General features: G+C 42.4%; 1 protein-coding gene across 1 annotated transcript in view; it reads left to right on the top strand.

Annotated features, from left to right (window-relative positions):
• The first annotated feature begins 1,719 nt into the window (after positions 1-1,719).
• Fas (Fas cell surface death receptor) overlaps positions 1,720-21,845 on the top strand; it is a 32,747-nt gene continuing 12,621 nt past the window's right edge. Inside the window, exons 1-2 of the mRNA XM_055613712.1 lie at positions 1,720-1,776; positions 18,972-19,125. Coding sequence (XP_055469687.1) covers positions 1,747-1,776; positions 18,972-19,125 — 184 coding nt within the window. The 5' untranslated portion in view covers positions 1,720-1,746. The remainder of the gene's footprint in view (positions 1,777-18,971; positions 19,126-21,845) is intronic.

The following is a 21,845-nucleotide window of genomic DNA, read 5'->3' as shown; positions in this document are numbered from 1 at the left end:
TCCTTCCTTCCTTCCTTCCTTCCTTCCTTCCTTCCTTCCTTCTCTTTGTTTTCCTTCCTTCTCTTTGTTTTCCTTCCTTCCTTCCTTCCTTCCTTCCTTCCTTCCTTCCTTCCTTCCTTCCTTCCTTCCTTCCTTTCTTTCTTTCTTTCTTTCTTTCTTTCTTTCTTTCTTTTCTCTTTCTTGAACAGTAGTATTTGGTTTTATCCCTAGGTCCCTGGACTATCTAGTCTCTGGTTCTTGGTTCCCCAAGCAGTGATGGGTATGTGTTCCATCTTGTGAAGTGGGCCTAAAGTCAAACAAGGTATCGGCTGGTTCCTCCCACAAACTTTATGCCACTGTATGCACTAGCATGTCTTTTAGACAGGACACTGTTGTAGACCAAAGGGTTTGGGGTTGTGGTGGTGTTTACATTTCTTCGTTGGTAGCATGCAGAGTAGCTTCCCGTACCAAAGACCTTAGCATACAGGGATGAAGGCTCAGTGTAGGCACTTTCTTCCTGTTCTCAACTTCTCCATATGCGGTGAGTTGTGTAGGTGTTGTCTACAGCAATGGGTCTTACTGTCAGTTTGTGGAGAGCAACCTATTGGCTTGGCAACACACTGCATTGTTTGGGGACTCCCATGTGACCCTTTTGGCCAACAACTCACATTGATGTAGCCCAATCCAGGTACTGGAAACTTTATTTGGTGACAAGAGATGTCCAGTTGGGGCTCTGTGTTTCCATTATTTGGCAATTTCTTTTAGATAGCCTTCATATATGTGTATACTTTCGGAAACGTCTGCTGTATTAGGTTTCCATGCTACCCCTCAAATGGCCCTTAATTTTATCTGTCTCTCCATGTATTCCCTCCATTCTCTTCCTCTCCCCTCTCCTTTTGATCCTACCATCCCAGCCCCCTCACCCATTCATAGCTACCAATTCTATTTCGTTTTCCCAGCAAGATCTACCTGTCCCCCCAGATCCTTACTCTATATCTAACTCCTGTGGTTCTGCAGATTCTAGGTTACCACTGTAAAACAAGAGCTGTGTGGTTTGTTATAGGTCATTTAGCTTAGTTCTACATTTGGAAAGTGCAGCCAGGAAGACATTTTCCGAATCAGGACCCCATAGTCCAGTATCTTTACCTCCTGTGTGGTTACTGTCACTCCATACATTATTTATGGGCTCTGTGGGGGGACCGTCCCTCATCAGGATCCCGTTGTCTGGACCTCCTCTATGGTAGCTATCATCCAGGGGCCTCAACAAAAAATACTGATGGCTGAGTTGAAGGCAACACGGTCTTTGTCTCCAGAACTTAGTCAAGGTCCAACTCACTCAAGAGGTCAGAATTCTTTCCAGGGTGAGCAACAGCAAACGGAGTAAAAAGCTCTCGCTTGCACCCAGGATGGGGAATGCCAGTTTGTGCAATCAAGCCCTCCTCAGACTTCCCTCTCCCCAGCCCCCCCCTGGTGAGGTGATGAATCAGTGGATTTTCCCCTGGGCCCTGCAGAACTTCCTCCCAAACCCTGGGGCTTTACATCGGTTGTGTCTGGTCCTTCAGAAAAGTGACATACAGGTGTTCAAATCGATTTCTGGGGAGACCGGAGGGAAGCGGTTTGTGAGCGCCAGGGGCGGTTCTCAGGCAAAGTACACACCCAGAGGCCATCCAGAGCAGAGGGTGCGGCGGCAGGCTGGCAGACTGCCCACGTAGGAGGCTCACATTGCTGAAAGGTGGAGACTTGGGCTGGCTTTCCCTGGCTGCAGACATGCTGTGGATCTGGGCTGGCCTGCCTCTGGTAAGCTTTGGGACGCTTGGGACCACCGCAAGGGAATCCAGATCGGCTGGCATTGGATGCCGACCACCCACTCCAGTCCCGATGCTTAGAAAGGGGGGAGCTGCCTTCTCTCCCGGCTGATGGCCAACTCAGATCCCGCAGCTTCAGAACTTCTCTGGTGGAAAGAGTGTAGGTGGGGAACGGCCAGAGCTCGATTCTGGCGTGGTATTGGATAGTTTTGGCGTGACCGGCTGGGAACTCAGGCGGAGAGTCATGCCCAGGCAAAGATCCACTCTGGGACAGGAGAAAGGTTCGTTATGAGGTTGTGTGGCATTTGGCGTTTCTAACAGTTCTCTGGGGAAGTGAGTTGACTCTGGGCTGTGGAACGTACCATTTCTCAAAGTAACTTTAAGAAAGTTACTTTGGCTTGATAAGCCTCTGAAGACTTTACATTCTTGTGACAACACGGAAAAAAAAAACAAAACTATTTTTACTTTCCCTTCCGGGAATTCAGCTGTGAAGCTGTGGGTGGCTGCGCTGGTGGATGTGTTTGCACTGTTGTTCTGTCCAGTTTCTTCTCTCGCTCTCTTTCGGTTGGCTCTCTCAGGGCAAGTTTGTCCCGGTAACTTTTGGGCACGGAGTCCCAGCCCCGTGCCTGGGGCAGACACAGGAGTAAGATCCTTCCAGCACTTGGCCTCTACAGAGAGTTCCCTGCTCAGGAATGCCAGCTTGACAATGGCCAGTCAAAGAGTCTCGACCTTTGGAGGTTCAATCCAGTTCTGAGTGTGGACAGATTGTTTTACTAGGCTCCTAGAAACTCCCAAGCACAACGATCTCAAATCGGTTTTCACAGCAGCAGCAGAGAAAGGAGGAAGGCATCCTCCTCCCCGGCCCCCTACCCCACTGCTAGCATTTACAAGGCGAAATGAAGTTCAGAGAGCTTAAGCAGTGCACAGAGGTCGCAGAGCTATCAAGTGACAGCACTGCTCTTGAACTCAGAGCTAACTCCAAGGCAAAAGCAGTTTGTGCATAAGCGGACAAAATGACCGCTCCATGGTATGCTTAAGGGGAAGGTTTTTATTAGTGGATATAGAAGAGAGAACAGCCAGAGGTATCTGGAAGAACCTTGAGGAGAGAGAGAGAGAGAGAGAGAGAGAGAGAGAGAGAGAGAGAGAGGAGTAGACTGAACATGGCCAGCAGATTAGGCATGGCCAGGACTATCTGGCACAGGGGCTGGGGGATGACAGGGATAGAAAATTGAGAAAACCTAGTGAGAGAAGCAGGAGCAGAGCATGGAGAGAACATAGTGAGAATAGCGGGGATATAGTGAGAAGGAGTAGTTGGGGGATGGCAAGAGGAGTTTGGGTAGGGGAGCAGGTGAGAAGGGTTAGGATGCCAGCATGCACTTTGAAAGGTGTAACAGGTACCTGTGGTTGCAAGCATGTGCTTTGATATGCTGATAGGCACTACAAGTAATCATAAGTCCTTTCTGCCAGAGGTAAGGGAAATGACTTCCCAGTGAATTCCTGGAGGAGGCACATTTAATTAAACCTTCAGCATAAGCAAGCTAGATAAGTTGACAGCATGATGCCAATTCCTTGTCCTTGGCAGGGCATGCATAACATTGTAATCCCCAAAGGCTTCTTTCTAGCCAGTCTTTTCCACAATCCGATTTATGACCCCACCCTTCTCCTATACCCATATTGTTCTATCCAGGGAAAGGACATAAGAGAACAGAGGTCTACCCAAAAGACAGTTTTTCATTCCCCAGCTTTTCTGAATTCCCATGTTCAGGTTTGGGGCTGATTGTCTATCCTGAGTTAGCAAACTCTGGTCAGTCTTATTTTTAAGGGATCTGTAGTCCAAGTGTCAGTCTGTCTGTCATCATCCTCAGTGGTCTTTTTTCAAGGAATCACACTAGTTACTTTAATAGCAGGGGTGGTGTGAGGGTACCTGGCTAGAGTCCCCTCCAGACAGAGTCCAGGGTTTGGGCAGGGACCCTCTTATCCAAACCAAGTCTCCTGGCTGGAACTGGTCTGCAGGTTCAGAGATGAGAGGTGGCAAGATTCCCTTTCCAGTCTGGTCAGTGCTAGTCAGTGGTCTGGAAAGTTTCCAGCCCTATGAGCATGCTGTAGATTTTTAAAACGTCAACCCTTCTTGTCATAAGTTTTAAGCTGACTTTTTGTTACATATTTGTAAGTGTTTTTAAAACCATACCCACTGAGTTTAGAAATGCTGGGTCACAGGAAGTTTACACAATAGTCCTATTACTATTGAGATAAGGTTTATACTTTAGCAAAAGTTTTAGAGACATAAAAAAAGGGGAGTATTTAGAGAGTTAAATAAAACAAAAAAAGAGTATGAGACAAAGGGCAGCAATCGCTATTGGGAAAATTTTACTTCTTAGCCGCTTTAAAGCACATAGTGTTTTCCCTATGTTGTTCTGTTTTGTTGTCCTTCTCTCAAAAGGACAAATGGCCTTGCTTGATCCAGAACAGAGATTCTGTAGGAAACTCTTAAAAAAACATGCTTGGGCCTGGAAAGGGAGGGCCATAACTCAATTCCAGAGCCACCTTGTGTGTGTGTGTGTGTGTGTGTGTGTGTAAATAGAATAGCATGTGACGGTATTTAAATATTATTTATACCCCTAAAGACAGTTGAATCTATGTAAAAATGAATTTACATGGTCAGAGGGAGAGACTTGAGCGATCCAGGGGCAGAAATCCCTTACACATAAGACATTTCTGAGAGTGGAGAGCAGAAAAACTTTACAAACAAGAGATTGGAGAGTCATTTGTTTGTACCATGGCAGAAAGTGTTGCAAACTGTGAGAATTTAGAAATGTACTGTGCCATCTTTGGCCACTGAGTTTTACTGAGTCCAAGCTATTTGCAGTAAGACAGTGTGAGTCAATGGGATGAGTCTGGGTAGAAAAAGATGTTAGAGGAGGCAGGTAAGAAGTATTCTGAATGAGAAGAGCCCAGGGTTAGAGACAGGAGCAAGTTCCAAGAGTGAACTGAAAGAGAGAGGGGGAGAGAGAGAGAGAGAGGAGGGAAGAAGACATCCTTTAGCAGCACAGTGAAGAGGAGGTGGGAAAGGGAGGCTTAGGGGACCTTCACCAGAAAAAAAGTTTCCAATATCTTAGAGGTCTAGGGGTGAATACAAAAATGCCCGGTGTACCTGCAGGTCTCAAATATCAGTCTCCAGTGAGTCAACAAGAGGGGCAGATACAGAGAGGTGAAGAGAGACAAGCAGTTAGCCATAGTTAGAGACACAGCAATTCTCCAGGAGGGAGCTGAGAGACAGAGCTGGCAAGGAGGCAAGCTGGGAACAGAGTGAGGAGATAGAACAAGCTCCAGGAAGGCACTCAGAACATATGGGGAGGGAGAGCAGAGGTAAAGGGAAATTGACTCCTTTGGGCTGGCTTTTTATCTAACTGCCAGAAATCCAATAGTTGAGGCTCAGTTAGTTTCTGGACAGTGGGACTGCCTTTTGGAGTTTGGGGAATCAGAGTTTCTTAAGGACATGACAGTTTGCTCATAGCATCTGATAGCCAGAATATGCCAAGAGTGGAATGGCAAAGGCTCTTATACTTGGCACCTTATGAAGGAGTGAAAAAAAAATCCTTTTGATTCTTTAAGAAGTAGTGTCTAACATTTGGCCTTTAGAAATGTCCTTACGGAATTTTAAGATTCTCCTCAGTGTAAACATCCGTGTCATCATATCATCACTGCAGTGTGGGTGGCTTGGACACACTGTCAGCTCTTACAAATACCAAAACACACCCAGGGAACAGCCTTCCTAAAATAATGTCCGTGTGAATTTTTATGCACATACTAGTACGTAAATATTAAAATTAAATATAATCTGTTATATGTATAGCCTAGGAATTTAAAGTTTTCTAAGTAATGCTGTAAAGACGGATGAGCAAACTTGTAATAATAACTCTGTCCCTGGCATAATCATTGCTGCACTTTATGGTGCCTTCATCTACCCCATGAAACTCTGAAGTTTCCTTACTCAGAACCTGGCCTTGCCCAACATCATGTCCCCATTTTCTAGCACTGTGTCACCTGGTGTGTCTCCTAAAATATGTCTCCCATGTGGCAGGGCTTCTTCAGTTGTAGCACAAATGAAACAGAGGCAGAGTGTGCATGGGAACACAAAAATGAGTTTTGTTAAATAGCACTAGTTTCCAGGGAGCAGATTTGGGGACCGGCTTTCCTTTACCCCCTTTCCTAAGTCTTCCTGTCTCCAATATCATTTACAGACACAGCAGTGGCCTTCTTCCCTCCCCTTGCCTCTTTTCCTTCTCTGTGCTTCTTAGAGATTCTTTTTCCTTGCCTAGCTTCTGGAATTTTATTATTATTATTAATTATTATTATTATTACTATTACTATTTTTGTCTAATGAGTAAGTCTGAAGTTCCAAAACTTTCACAAAATTTTAGAGGCAATAGGAAAACAGTTTATTTGACTTTACTCCATGTGTATATGTTGTGTGAGTTCCACGTATGTGTGTGTGTGTGTTTGTGCTTGTGTGTGTGTGTGTGTGTGTGTGTGTGTTATGAAGTGGGGCAAGCCCCTTGAAAGTTTTATCCTTCAGTATTTAGGGATGTAACCGATCAGTTGAGAGACAGCCTCTTTCCTCATGTTTCTTAGTGCACTTGTTAAAAATGATGGTTGAAGAAAGGGAGAGGTGATTTTGAAAGGAAACGGTATATTTACAAGTAATCCTATGGAAGAACCATACTACTGTGGGTAGTTTGGTTTGTTTTGAAGAGTGGACAAAGACAGCTGCTTAATTTGTAATTTAATCATTTTCTTTAAAACAACTCTAGAAACATGAAATGTTTTCTGTATTTTGAAAGTGCTTTATTTATCCCCAAAGGGACTTGAAAATTTTATGAGTGCAGTAACAGGACTAAATATAAACTTAAGCGTTAGAAACAAGGATGGAACAATTCAAGTTTGTGGGTTCTGGAGCATTGAATCCAAGGTCTTGTGTGTGCAAGGCAAGCAGTTTTCCAACTAAGCCATCCCTTCAGCCCCAAACACAAGTTTTTAAATCATCGCAAGACTGCGAAGTGAGAACTGAGTTGATGTTTGGAGAACATCAGCATCAGCTACAGTTATAATCAGCTACAGTTAACAGAGAGTCTTCTGCCACTGCTGTAGATAGAATTATCTCCTTTACAGCAGACGGAGACTTTAATGTGGGAGAAGATTTTATTCTGATACCGTGATTACAGGATGGTCAAAGGTGACAAAGAGCTGACAGCCAGGGTTTGATACCGTCTCTTAGTAAGCTTTTCTGAGAGCGAATAGTCTCAGGAGGAGAGTGTCTGCATCAAAGACAACTTTCTTAGGGCTCCAACGTGCTCGGAGGGGAGGCCGATCACCAAAATCCCATTGCCAATTGGAGAGAAACACTGTTTTTCTGAGATAATTAGAAACTTGAATAAGGAAATCCCCCTGTAAAAGCCCCTTCTAACTTGTGTGCTTTGGGTGAATTATCTTGGTTCCGAAAGTCCCTTACAAAGCACATGTCTCATATTGGGTACCAGGGACCACTTATATGCTAAAGAGAAACAAAGAATATATGACTTAAAACTGCAATAAAATAATGCAATAAAAAGTTTATTTTTTTAATCACCCTTATGGGAGCAATTTAAAATTTTACTTACTTAAGCTTTTGAGCGTTGTCCACACATGTACATAATTATATGTTGAATCAGTGTGATGTATGGTCTGTTCTTTGACACTTTCTATATATGTCAACCTGTTTGTGTTTCTTAAGGTAATTACCACCTTATAATTTTTATTTGATATTTTATAAAGAGGGTATTTATTCAACGAGGAGTTTGAGTTACCATCATTTCATTTATTAATTTTATATTTTATAAAGAGATGTCTCTTGAGTCTTAGAAGAAGCCCAGTGGTAGTGTTTGCTCAGCATATGCCAGGCCCTGAGTTTGATTCTACCACAAATAAACAAACAAACAAACAAATAAATTACAAAAAAGAGAATAGTGAATAGAAGTGCTTGCTGGAAAGCTTTACCGCTTGGGTCCCTGGGCCCCACATGGTGTAAAAGAGAGCAGTCTCAAACGGTTGCCTCTGACCTCCACTTGTGTAGGTATACACACAGATGGGCACAGACACACAGATACATACACTCAAGCACTCAGGCACATACACAGGCACACATGTATGTTCATGGAAGTGCCACAGGCTGTAGCTTTGTTTTATTTTCACTGTTGGGGCACACATGGATGTGTTTGTCTAATTCACCAAAGCAAAATGAAAACTCACTTAGTTGCCTACTATTCTCCATTCCATCCCACCCCACCTCAGAAAAATCCTTGCTCTAAAACAGGAGAGGGTTCTGGGCAACCGGCTCCCTCAGGAGAGCTGCTGCCGGGCAAGTGTGAAGGTGATAATCGTGACATTGAGCAACCTTTCTTTTTCGGGAAGGAAATGAGCTGGCCATCTTGTTTAACTATTACTCCTCTGTGTACTGCCATTCAGCCCAGTCACCCCATTCACGACAGTTTAGAAGCAGCAGTCACAGTTTGTTCAAACCATTGTCCAAGGCGCGCTCAGTGGAGCTGCATGGTTGGGGGAGTGTGTCTCTGTGACCACCATGGCCTGGATAGTAACGATCCCCAGGAGGCAAGAAAGCAGTTCGGTTCAACAAGACTAAGTAGCTGATACTGGTTCTTACTTTGGGAGTCTGACCCTGCGTAGTTTATTTTAGGCACATTTAAGCATGGCAAAAATGGGTAAAAACTTTCGGGAATGATAATTAGCTCAGCCTGTGTGCACAGCATGTGACATGACCACTTTGGAAGGTCTTTGTAAAGTACACGTGGCATCTCCCATGAGGATGGGTTCTATAGATTGACTACTCGTGACACCTTTCATGAAGACAGGTTCTGTAGATTGAGCAGCTCACGGTAAGGGTTTGTGGGAGGATCCAGTGTGGTCCGGGCACACGGCAGAAAGCATGTGAGGCAACGCAGATGTGTGTGTGTGTGTGTGTGTGTGTGTGTGTGTGTGTGTGTGTGTGTAAAATGTCAAAAACAGGCTGCCCATTGTTTAAGACTATGTTTTGTCTAGCATACATAATGTTGACATATGTAATGCATAGATATAAATTTATTCGTGCGTTTATTTTGTTTAGATATTGTTGGTGTCTGTTGGGAAACAGATCTGGGCTAATGTCGCACACACAGCTGTTCCCCTAGAGCTTAGTCCCCGCTGGCTTCTGGGTCTAGGTACAGCAGTCCAGTTTAACAAGTCCATGCTCATTTAAATATCCTGATTCTCTGGGTTGCTGCTAAGGCCTGAGCATTTTTTTTTTTTTTATCAAAATATGCCTTGTATGATTCTGGTATTTGTTACAGTTTTCGTGCATTACTCAATGATTTTGATGTCTGAAAATCCTTTTAGAAATTTTGCTTTTAAGCCAAACCATCTGTAGTACTGTTTTATATTTGCACCTTGCTTTGGAAAATTCATCTTATTGTGTAAGTATTCTTGTAACCCTAATACGCGAGTGTAACAACATAAAAGAACGCTTCTAACTCATTTAAAATGCATGTTGATGGGATTATCTGAAAGAAAGACGACTCAGTCTGAAAGGAACACCATTTACTCTAGAATCGGTGTTTTCACCCCTCTTCTTGAATCTTGAGTTAAAATGTCCACTTTCAAATTGAGTGTGGATTTAAGAGCAAACTTTATAAAACGTGTACATGAAAAAAAAAATATGAATCTTTTCCAACACTTTCCAGAGAGTAGTCTCTGGATAAATAGGAACTTCACATTGTTAGATTTTCTATTTTCCTTTTTCCAAAAAACAAACAAACAAACAAACCCTAATTTACAGAAGACAGTCCAAACTTCTCTCCAGGCGTAAAAGCAATTTTAAGAAGCACATTTACGTAGTCCCAGTTCTAGAGAAGCACTGAATATTGATTCTGAGTCACTTTTTCTTGCTGTCTCATTGGTAACCCAGTGTGTCTGGGTGCATTTTCCACAGGGCTCTGTTGGGACATGGAAGCCTAGCATCCTTTTAGAGCAAGTATTCTGTAAGAAAGATACCCAGAGAGGCGTCAGAAATATGGCTTACCATGAACTGCAGCTACAAGTTTGTGGTGGTGTATGTGACAGAGCTTTCTATGCAACCAACAGTTCTTTTCAATAAAACTTTAAACAGCCCCATCCTTTTTGTCCAGTCTGTTTAAATAAGACAGACGTTTTTCCCAGGATGAAGCAAAGCTGGAGGTCAGGTGGTGGCATGGCAAGTCTCAGAGCACTGGGGGACATGAAATGGCACCGAACACACTAACTTGAACAGATAGGATCAACTAAACAGAGGCTGTATTTAGGATCCTTAATTCAGTGAACTGATAGGACTGCCATTAAAAAAAAAAAAAAAAAACCAAATTTTTTATGAAAGATCAAATGCTACTCACTCAAACACAAACTCTTTTCATCTTTGAGATAGGTGGTTCCTGATAACAGATTCACTACTGTTATCGTGCAGGTTCCGAATCTTATCGCGAATACAAACCAGAAATCATTGCAGAACTTTAGAATTAATACAATCTTGCTACCATCAAAGCTGCCTCTTTTCATTTGCTATTGTGCAATGAAGTCATACTCGGCAGCCAGCATTATTCAATCTTTGATGTGTGGTTCTTTAAAGAAAATTTCTTGTCTTTGGTTTTTGTTTTTCTTTTCCTCCTTCCCCTCGTTTTGAACGGTGTCTCTGCATGTAGGAGCCAGGCAAGCATCAAACTGGTGACACCCCTGCTTCAACCTCCTCTGGAGCTGAAATTGTAAATTAACTGTGCATTGCTATGGCTGGCTCAGGCCTATCCATTTCTTCCTCTCCTTTCTGCTTTCCCAACTCCTCAGCTTCTAGACCAAAAGCATAGCTGTGTTTGTCTGTAATAACTTTACTGTGGTCTTACACCATAGTGTAAGGAGACGACGCCCTTGTGGCTTTGACTAGAAGTAAGTCACTTTTCATTTCACTGGTTACAATGGAGCTGAGGCTTCACTGTGTCTCTACAGACTGTGTTCAGTCTGATGCCGACTCAACAGTCTGGCTGAGCCAGGCATCTAGTAACTCATTCTTACCATTTAGAGGGCTGACATTTTCACTACCCAACACCTTTCCCCCCCAATTTCCACTTTTAAAAAAAAATCTTTTCCTGTTTGTTTTGAACCTGAGAACAGAAAAAGAAAAGTGATTTTCTTTCTCTTTCTTTCTTTCTTTCTTTCTTTCTTTCTTTCTTTCTTTCTTTCTTTCTCTCTCTCTCTTTCTTTTTTCCTTTGTTTCTTTTTCTTTCTTTCTCCTTTCTTTCTCTCTTTCTTTACCAGGAGGCCCAAGCTCTTCAGTAGGTAGTCTACTTCAGTCTCCTGGGTGTCACTCTTCCTGTCATTGTCTTGTTACCCCTTGAGTACTGACCTTTTCTGAGAGGGTGTGGTGAGCCTGGCCTAGATGGTGGCATGCCATGAGGCAGAGGCCAGGCCTTCTGGGTGTGCTCATCCCTGTAACGTGTCTTCTGTTGACAACTTGAGTGGCTCTAGAAGCCCTTTTCCGTCATGCTTCAGGCCAACAAAGTGCCCACTGTTCTGTGTTTCTTATAACCTGGTAACAGGGACAGGTGCCCGCAGTTTTTTTCTTTTGGGAATCCCAAAGGGAACACATGTGAAGATTCCTGTGTCTGAATTCCAGATCCACAGCTCTGCCGGACACGCTGCCACACAGCCATGGCTCTTCAGAGAAATGCTGCCCCGTCTGGAGGGAGGACTGGCCAACTGAAGTTCACTGGCTAGCTTTGCTTCCATACTAGCCACAGCCCTGGCTTTGGTGGTCCTCCTACATTTTCCCCCAATAGGCTGACTTTTGGGTCTGAGAGAAATCCTTTCAAAATGCACCCTTCCTCCCCACATGTTTTTGTTTTCAAGGTTCCCCCATAAAACTAAGAGGCTGACTTTTGTCCAGAGTTGTCTGAAAACAATTGTTAGCGTGCCTAAATGAAGCAAAAGTAATTAAGGAAATCCTCAGAGATATACATCAGAGCCCGGCCCAGGTTTGCAGCAGAAGTGCTGAACTGGGGTCCTCTGCTAACCACTCCCAAGTCTGGACTTTTGGGAAGGTCACTTCTCAAATGCTAACCAGCTACAGCTAAGTCAGTAATGATTCTTCATGAGTACTTTACTGCAGCTGACGGGGTGGTGTATGTGAGTGGACTGAAAGGGGCCAGGCAAGGGGGAAGAGCTGTATAAATAAAGGTGGATGCTCTCACATCACACACACTCATAAAGAATTCAGGAAAGGAGAGAGAAAAACAAAATTTCTGATTTGCAGGAAATATTAAAATCTGTAGGTAGTGAAAGATTCAAGGAGATGCTATTTTATGTATTTATTTTATTTTTTAAATTTAAGTTTATTTATTCACTTTACATCCAGATTGTAGCCCCCTCCCTCCTCTTCTCCTCCTCCCACTCTCTTCCGTCTATCTCCCTTCTCCTTCTCCCCAGAAAAAGATAGCCCTCCCCACAAACCAACTCCCTAAAATTGAGCACGTCAAGTCTTTTCAAGATTGAGCACATCCTCTTCCACTGATGCCGGGCCAGGCAGCCTTTCCTGGGGGAAGTGATTGAAGAGCATGCAACAGAGTTCATTTCAGAGATAGCCCTTGCTCCCTTTTCTAGGGGACCCACATAAGGACTAAGCTGCCCATCTGCTACTTACATGTGGGAGGTCTAGGGCCAGTCCATGCATCTTCATGAGTTAGTAGGTCAGTCTCCATATGCCTACCCTGAGCCCAGGTCAGTTGACTCTGCTGGTCTTCTTGAGGAGTTCTTGTTCCCTCCTGGTCCTTCTATCCTTCCCCCAACTCTTCCACCAGACTCCCTGCACTCCACCCAATGTTTAGCTGTGAGTCTCAGCATCTGTTTCGATGTGCTGCTGGGTGGAGCCTCTTGGAGGACAGCTGTGCTAGGTAGGCTCTGTAAGCATAGCAGACTAAAATACTATTTTAAAAGATTTATTTTATTTTTAATTTTTATTTGTTTGTGAGCTGACATGTGTACATGAGTGCAGGTGCCCATGGAGGCCAGAAGAGGGCAGCAGATCTCCTGGTACTGAAGTGATAAGACGTTTGTGAGCAGTCTGACTTAGATGCTAGGAACTAAACTCTGGTTTTCTGACAGAGCAGTGTATGGATGTTAACTGCTGACACATCTCTAGGCCGAAGGAGATCCACTTATAAAATCTGGCTTGAAGCTTAGCAGGGGCCATGATTTCTTTCTAATTTGACATTCCAGGGTTGTACGTGAGTGTGCAGCATGAGGGATACAGAATCCCACTGTGTCAGCGAGCACCCAGTGCTTCTTCCCTTGGTGGATCAGGAGCCCTAGAAAGCTAGTAACCTAACTTGGCTCTTCTTTATAAGTCACCAGGCCTATGACTGCTTAGTAGCTTTATTTTTATTTTTATTTTTTTATTAAAAAACTTTTCTCTCTTTCTCTTTCTCTCTCTCCAAACAAACATCGAAACACCTCCCACAGAAACACAAAAATGAAAGCCAATCAAAAAACTAAGAGGACAAAAAAAAAATGCCCAAAAGGCCATAAACATCAACACTGACAACCACAAAACATGGAATTAATTTTGTTCTGACCAGCTACTCCTGGGCATAGAGCCAGCCCTGCCCTGGAACTCGATTTTTCTAAAAATGATTTTTCCTTTGCTAGTGGGTATCAATTGCAAAGAACTTCTTGGTTAGGGTTGGGACCCCGTTGTCTACTTCTCCCTCCGAGTTTGGGACTCATCTATCTGGGTTGGACCTGCACGACCTGTGCCTAGAAGACACTGTTTCCTTGAAGTTATGTACCACCTCTGGCTCCTGTAATCTTTCTGCATAGATTTCTTAGCCTTGAGGAACAGGATTGGATGAACACATCCCAATAAGCACTTAGTGCCCCACCGTCTGTCACTCTGAACACTGTCCAGCTGTGGATCCCTGTGTTAATTACCATCTACTGCGAGGAAAGTCTGCTCTGATGGGGGTTGAGAGATGCTCTGAGCAATGGGTATAGCGAAATATCATTGAGTCATTTGCTTGCTATGTTCTTTAGCAGAATAATGGCAGGTTTTCCCCTAGATGAGACCACTTTTTCTTAATGAGTACTCTCTCACTCCTCAAACCCCTATGCCTCCTAGCTTCCTTTACTTATTTGCAAAATGAAATTTCTCTCTGACAGACCCATTACTTTTCCTCATTTATTAAGCATTTCTTCCCTAGAGATGGTTGATATTTTCTGGCAACTTGCACCCAGAGTTTTGGTCAGGCATTCTGCATGTATCCTGAGATGAGCATTTAAATTAATGGGCTGTGAACAAAGTAGATAATCCTCCATATTATAGGTGGACCTCATTTAGTCAGTTCAATGCTTTAATAAGGGAACACCAGGTTGCTCATTTTCCCAGTAAGAATGTTGTCTGCCCCCAGACTGCCTTAGGCCTTGAGATACAGATTTTCTGATTGGTGATCTATACCATCTGTTCTGAGGACTGACATTGCCAGTTCTTTAAAATTAATACCTTCATCTGCATGCATGCACACATATATGTACATATGTACACACACACACACACACACACACACACACACACACCCCTAGTGATAGATTTCTATTTCTGTGGTGACAAATGCACTCACTTATATATAAATAATGCTAGAAAAGAAAATTTTTCTTTCCACTGGTTTGTTCCCAGGCATCTACCGGGCAATGCCTATCATACTGTAGGTACTCACCAGTGCATTTGCATACTCAATATGTCCTCTGTGGAGTAAACTATCAAGGTTTCTCTGACTTTAAAATGTTTTCCTTAAGAAAGGTGTCTATTTAAATAACTTTTGTATTTCCTTCTTTCCCCTCCTGTCATTTGTCATAGCTCATCTATTTTTCCTATATTAATTCTTTTTATGATTTTTTTTCTGCTTCTCAAACAAAACAGCAACAACAACAAACCAAAACCAAAAACCTATTCAGAACATTTAGGTTTGTGTGGGTTTCCCGCTCTGTTATAGTTGAAATGCCCCAGTCTCTGCCTAAACAGTTTCAGTTAGATCATTGCATTCTACAAAGATGAGTTAATGCAAAACAATTTTTTTTTAATGCAAACTGTGTAATGTGGCTTGCCTTGCCTCTGCAAACTGTCATGAGAGGCGTTTCAGACCATCTTTCTTTTTGACACCTGACACCGTTCCTTGATATTGTACTGAGTAAGGCACATTTCCGGAAGACATCATCTCTGAAGTGTGTGACCACATCTGAAAGGAGGTTGTTGCCAGGATACCACCTGCCGGCAGGCTTGTGTCTCTTTACTTGTCTTGATTACAGATTTCATATTTCTCAATTCTGCATGTATTTTAGATAATGTTTCCCTGTCCTCAGTACTGAGAAAGTAGGGCCTCAGGCATTCTAGGCAAAGGTGATACCTTTGAGCTGCCTTTCCAGGCCTTTCTCATAAACCACAACAAAAGCAACTTTTTTTTATTTTGAGGTGGTCTCCCTAATTTGCCAAGCTGGCCTCAGCCTCCCGAGTAACTAGGGTTGTAAGCCGGTACTACTAGGCTTCCCTGGATGAGTTTTGGTTTCCAGCTCAGGACTTCAAAACTAAAGCAAAATGAAGTATCGAAGAGAGGTATATTTATTTATTTATTGTTTCATTTTAGAAAGCACCAAAGGTAGAATATATGCATATTTTTTCTGTGAAAAGCACTAGTGGCAACAATCTATAAGTGTAAGGTGTCCTGCTCTGTTTACTTGACCATTTTAGGCTAGGAACCGAGGGCATGCACACATAGTTCCTCTCAGCTGCTAGTTAGAATTTTCCATATCAAGGACAGGCTGCACATACATGAATATACAATTGGGCATGAAGCTTGAGTAATTTCTATTTGTCATTTTGCCCTAGCCCCAACCCTATAAAATACCCTGTCTTTGAGTTTCAATCTGTGTCCTTTTTTTTTGTTGTTGTTGTTGTTTGTTTGTTTCTAACAAAAAAACCAGAATTGACAGGAAGAAAAGCAATTTGACTGATGCTAACATTACTCTTTGCAGCAACCAGTGTGGCTGATGATAGGAAATGCTCCTCCTCGAGGTGGCTGCCTAGACTCCATTTTGATTATCGTTACCAGTAGGACTTATGGATTGCTTCTAGCTTCTCAGAGACTTCCCTGACTTGAGAATTCTTTTTCCTTCTTTCTCAGATCTCCCCACCCTGCCCATGTGTATACTTGAGTGTGTGTGGAGGCTGAAGGTCAACATTAGCTATTTCTATCAGTCACTCTGCACCTATTTTTTGAAACATTTTTACTGTACCCGGTGGTTGCTGATTCACCTAGGTTGGCTGGACTGCAGGCCCCAGGAATTACCCTGTTTCCCTTTCCCTAGTGCTTCCATGTGGCTTTGGTATGTGGGTTCTAGAGAATCCAACTCAGGTCTTCATGTTTGTATATCACAAAGCACATTACCAACCGAGCCATCTCTCAGCCCTAGTCTGTACGTTTTCCCCTGTTGCCAATTTCAGGAATGTCAAATGGTATAATTCATCCCTCATTGGCCAATAGGACTTTGACACTAAGGAGCCATAAGAATTTAATTGGTGCAAAACCTGTCTTGTTTGGACAATTAAACCTTTTATATATTTCCAAATAAATTACTATTCCTTAGTGCCCACAGCTCTGTCACCATAGCTGATGACTATCTAGTCTGAACGAGAGCCTGGCATCAACTGAACTAGCACACTAACTACTGCTGCTGAGAAAGAGGGAGACAGAAATTGGCCTTCTGAAAAGAGAAGTTGATGCCAGTAAATACAGTTTATTTAAGCTTCCATGTTAGAGCCGTCTTAGAAAAAAATAGCACAGATTTGATTATTTTTTAAAAGCAATAAGTTGTGAATGGAGCTCAGTGTCTGATAACTCACTAGACCTCCATGAAATCCTGTGTTCAATTCCCAGCACCACAAAGGGGGAAAAAAGGTCATGAAAATATAAAGTATGAAACATCATGCATGTTATTTTCTATAAAGAACCAATTTTTATGCAAATCCTCCTTTGGGAACCTATTTTCCATTAATAGTTTATTGTATTTATATTTATGTTATCACAACTTGGCTTAACAGGTGTCTGCTGGGTTGGGGTGGCAATACTTTGGGGGTGCTGCCAGCATACTTAGGCTCAATTCTTCTCACCTTTGTGACACTTCTCATTGTCTTTTGCACATAATTGCTCAAGCATAGAAAATCAGTCATATTCTATGTTAGTATCCCATGTTACACTCACACTCATCTCTGAGTACAAGGGAAAGAATGCTCTCCTGGGAGCCAGAAAACCTTAGAGACATCCTAGCTGTACCTTTTGCTAGCAAGAAACACCTGTCAAGTGTTTTCTGATATTTTGGTGTCACTTTTCCCTATTAGAAGTCTGGATGTCAGAGAGGCGCCCTATAAAATATGTCTATCCCAGGAGAAAACATGGCTGCTTCATCACTTCCTCCCTTCTTCTCAGCCGGAAGTCCCATGGTACCCTATGGCCTGAATGGGTCATAGACTTTACTGGTGAAGAAAGGAAGGCTGAGAGGGAGTTGGGGGCTTCTGTGGCAATGACTACAGAACATTAAATTCTCTTGGCTCAAAAATGCCAGTAAAGTCAACCCATTGTGTGCCAGGAAAACACAGGAAACCAAATCAGAAGTAGTAGCTAAAAGAGCTGATGACCGATAATGTTCTCTATATATCATACGTATGTAAAAGGAATGACAAACATTTATGTTTAGAGGGTGTCAGTGTTCTTTTGCTGCAAAGTGACACCATGGCCATGGCAACTCTTATAAAGGAAAGCATTTCATTTGGTCAGAGGTTTAATCCATTGTCATCATGGCGGCATGCGGGCAGACATGGTGCTGGAGAGGTACCTGAGAGTTCTACATCTGGAAATGCAGGCAGCAGGAAGAGAGAGACACTGCTGGCCCTGGCTTGGACTTCTGAAACCCTGTTTTCTCCAAATAAGGCTGCACGTCCTAGTCCTTTCAAAAAGCACTTACCCTGTGCTGACCAAGTATTCAAACATATGAGTCTATGGGGCTATTCTTATTTAAACCACCACAGAAGGGCAAGAAATCCCAAGAAAGGAATCATGCAGATGTTACCTCCAAGTGCTTTAATACCTATTTTATTTTTTATTTTCCCAAGTAACTCCAACTCTGAAGCTAACAGAAATAAATTGAAAATCATTTTACTTGGAATTATGGGTTTATGTCTTCAGAAAAAAAAGAATTAGACATAGATATAAAGGTTTGTTTTCCATAAAAAGTATATATAGATATAGATATCTAGATCTATCTATATATCTAGATCTATCTATCTATCTATATTGAACAAGGGTGATGAGCCCCCTATGGATTTAATGGAAAGTTTATTGTATCCTTAGAAACAGTGAAAAATTGATCATAGCTTTGATTCCGTGGCTGGATAGTAAGAAGGCAGCATAGACACTCTCTGAGTAAGTACCAATCTGATCGAATGGCCCTCTTTTATCTTCATGATTGACTTTTAAAGACAGAAAATACTAGTCTCATTAACAGGTGAGGAAATTACACCACAGAAAGGTTAGTCACTATTGGTAGCAGAAACCAGGCTTCCAACTCTATCTGCTTTGAGTTTGTTTTTCCCTTTATTTTGTTATTGGAACTTCATGGTAAGAGTAATGCTACCAATTACAGGGAACATATTTATTAGGTACCAGGCATTGTGCTGAAATCTTCAAATGCCTGGTTCCATTTAATTATCACTACAGACCTGTGAGGCAGAGGGTATTTCCACATGGCCATGGCACTGGGAGACAATATGGGAGTCCCTGCCCTCTCTGTCACTCCCCAGGCATGGAACCAGTTAGTGTGGGCTAAAAAAAAAAAAAAAAAAAAAAAAAAAAAAAAAAAAAAAACCTGTGGTTGTACCTACCAGGCCACAGGGTGCCCCTCTCTTGGCAGTCATCAGCATGCCTTGGCTTAGCCTGTAGACAGATCCAGTCACTCAGTCACTTTGGGTGTGTGATCCATATTTTCCATATTGCTTGGTTTAGAAATCACTCAGATCTTTAGTATGCTTTTCTTTCACAGGTGCTTGCTGGAACCCAGTTAAGTATTCATACCCAAGATAATGATAGCTTCTCTGTGCCATTGGAGTTGAGAAGGAATGTTCGTGAAATTGATACTGGCTGCCCAGAAGGATTATATCGTGATGGCGAATTTTGCTGTCAACCATGCCATCCTGGTAGGTCACATGAAGTATCTACAGATGAGCCTGAGAATCAGGGTGAGGGATTGAGATGTCCTAAATGTAAGAATGTGCTGGACAGTTATACAGCTATTGACTGTCCTATAGTGTATAGCAATACAAAGAAGCTTGGGGAGGGAACTATAAAATTATTTTCCAAATACATTTTTTTTTCATCTGTATCATATGTGTCTGGAGTGCTTCTGAAGAAACACAATTTACAGATGACATGCTTGTCTGAAATAAGAAGAGCTGTCTGTTTAGCTCTGTTTCTCATGAGCTAAGGAAAATTCATTTGTGAGGATTAAAAAGACTAAGTCTTCTCAAAGCTAACCAGGGTGTGCCTGACTAATTCTGGGGCTCCCCTCAGCAAGGGACTTCCACCCTCAGAGGTTTTTCTCAGCTCTTCTCTTCAGTCAGTCTCCAAAGTGCTCTGTTTAGGCACTGAGGCCTGCAAAAATACATTTGCATTTCACAGCTGAATAACCAGATGAACCTAAGAAGCAGTGAACAGCAACCAACAGTTTTTCCAAAATCACTATTTTGTGATGCAAATCAATTTCAGTTTGGAACACTTTCAAGCACCAGCGAATGAGAGGCAAAGGAAAAAGGAATTTTATAAACTTAGTTTCCACTCTGGTGTTGACCACAGTTACATACTAATGCAGAGCTGTCTCACATGCCTTGGGAGGGTAAGAATTTGAGCTAGTGGTACATATGTTTGTTTGACAGGTTTCAGACAATAGCCATAGATCTCCAAAAGGCTTCTCTGGGCTTTGTCATTAGCCTCTCAGATGATGTACTTTGCACATTAAGGTGTCTAAAATTTCTGTCTGTGTGCTTTTACTTTAATTTTATCTTGTTTGCATTTTAAATGTCATGCCTGGTGTTTGGATATAAAGGGCCCTCAGACCACTGTGGGGTATAGGTGGTGCAAACTTTTAAGAAGGAAAATGGAATGTGGGTTGAGAACCATGTGACAATGTTTTCACTTGCTGACACAGTGATGGATTAATTTACAGAAAAGTGCCTTAAAGTTAAAAATATTGTGTGTATGGCATTTCTCTTTGATACCCAACAATGTAGGGTAGATTTCTGGAGTAATAAAAGGCTTGAATAGTTTGTATCAATCAAAGTCTAAGTGCATCAGCATTTTTGATATGGTTCTAATACAACCCTCAGTTGTGTGATTTTTTTTTTTTTAGTAATTGCTGTCATTCTGGCTGTGTTAAAGGTTTTTCTCAGTCCCTTCACTAATGTATCCCAGCTGCCATTCAACACACTTCTAATACTCTCTCTATCTTTCTTCTCTCTGGTTGAATTTTAGGCTTATCAGCATTCAAGTTAGTTTCAAATCTGCTTATAGCATTGATGATCTGATAGTAACTTGTAATGTTAGTGGTGATATAAATCCGTGAATATCAAATATCGGGAAATGACAAGTTTTATTTTTAAGAAAACTAGGCTGGCCAGGTGCGGTGGTGCACCTCTGTAATCCTAGCACAAGAGGAGCCAGAGGCAGGTGCATCTCTGTGAGTTCAAGGCCAGCGTGTTCTCCAAAGTGAATCCAGGACAGCCAAGGCTACAGAGACCCTGTCTTGAAAAACAAAACAAAACAAAAAAAGAAACTTAAAGAAAATGAGGCTGAATATTTTGGAGACATTCAGGAATTCATAGACTGTTGGAGTGATTCCACTTTCTTTTCATTAGAAAGAAGGGAATGGGAGAAGGAGGTATAGGAAGGCTAAGCGGAAACCATGGGTGATGCATTATGGATGTGACTTAAGTGAAAAGAGTCTATAACTTGTCTCTGGGCCAAATGATCGACATACTTATCTAGAGACTCTTTAAAATAAAAATAAATGGACTTTTTCAGTGATTGCATATGTGAAACGATGCCTTTGATTGATTAAAATATACTGTGTACTTAAATAGAAAATTTTTAATTGAAAATAGATTCTTCTCTCATATAATACATCTCTATCACAGTTTTCCCTCCTTCCACTCCCCCATCTCCTGTCTTCCCCAGATGCACTCCCCTTCCTATTCCCTTCAGAAAAGAGCAGGCCTCCAGGAGACAACAACCAAACATCACAACGCAAGATACAAGACAAGGCAACCCAATAGGAGGAAAATGGTCCCAAGAATAGGCGAAAGAGTCAGAGACCCACTGCTCCCACCGCTAGGAGTCTCATAAAGCCACCAAGCTATCAGCCATAACATATGCAGACCTAGTGCAGACCCGTACAGACTTCATGCTTTCCTCCTCTGTCTCTATGAACCCAATATGAACCCTGCTTAGTTGATTCTGAAGGCCATGTTTGCCTGGTGTCCTCCATTCCCCATGAATCCTACAATCTTTACTCCTGAGGGAGGTTCTCTGAGCTCCAAGGGAAGAAACTCAATGAAGACTCTTTCTCCTCATAATGTCTGGCTGTGGGTCTCTGTACCCGTTCCCATCTGCTGCCAGGGGAAGCCTCTCCGGTGATGGCCGGACAAGGCACCAGTCTATGAGTATAGCAGAATATCAGTAGAGAGCATTGTGTGTGTGTGTGTGTGTGTGTGTGTATATATATATATATATATATATATATATATATATATATATATATATATATATTTTTTTTTGCCTGTTTTATTTGGTTCTACCCTAGGTCTCTGGGCTGCCCAGTCTCTGATTCCTGGCCATGTAGGCAGTGTAAGGTATGGGTTCCCTC

The sequence above is a fragment of the Psammomys obesus genome, unplaced genomic scaffold, assembly GCF_907164565.1.
Source record: "Psammomys obesus unplaced genomic scaffold, mPsaObe1.curated_primary_1811, whole genome shotgun sequence".
Lineage (NCBI taxonomy): Eukaryota > Metazoa > Chordata > Mammalia > Rodentia > Muridae > Psammomys > Psammomys obesus.
Note: the sequence above shows the minus strand (reverse complement) of the source record. Positions and strands in the feature narration are given on the sequence as shown.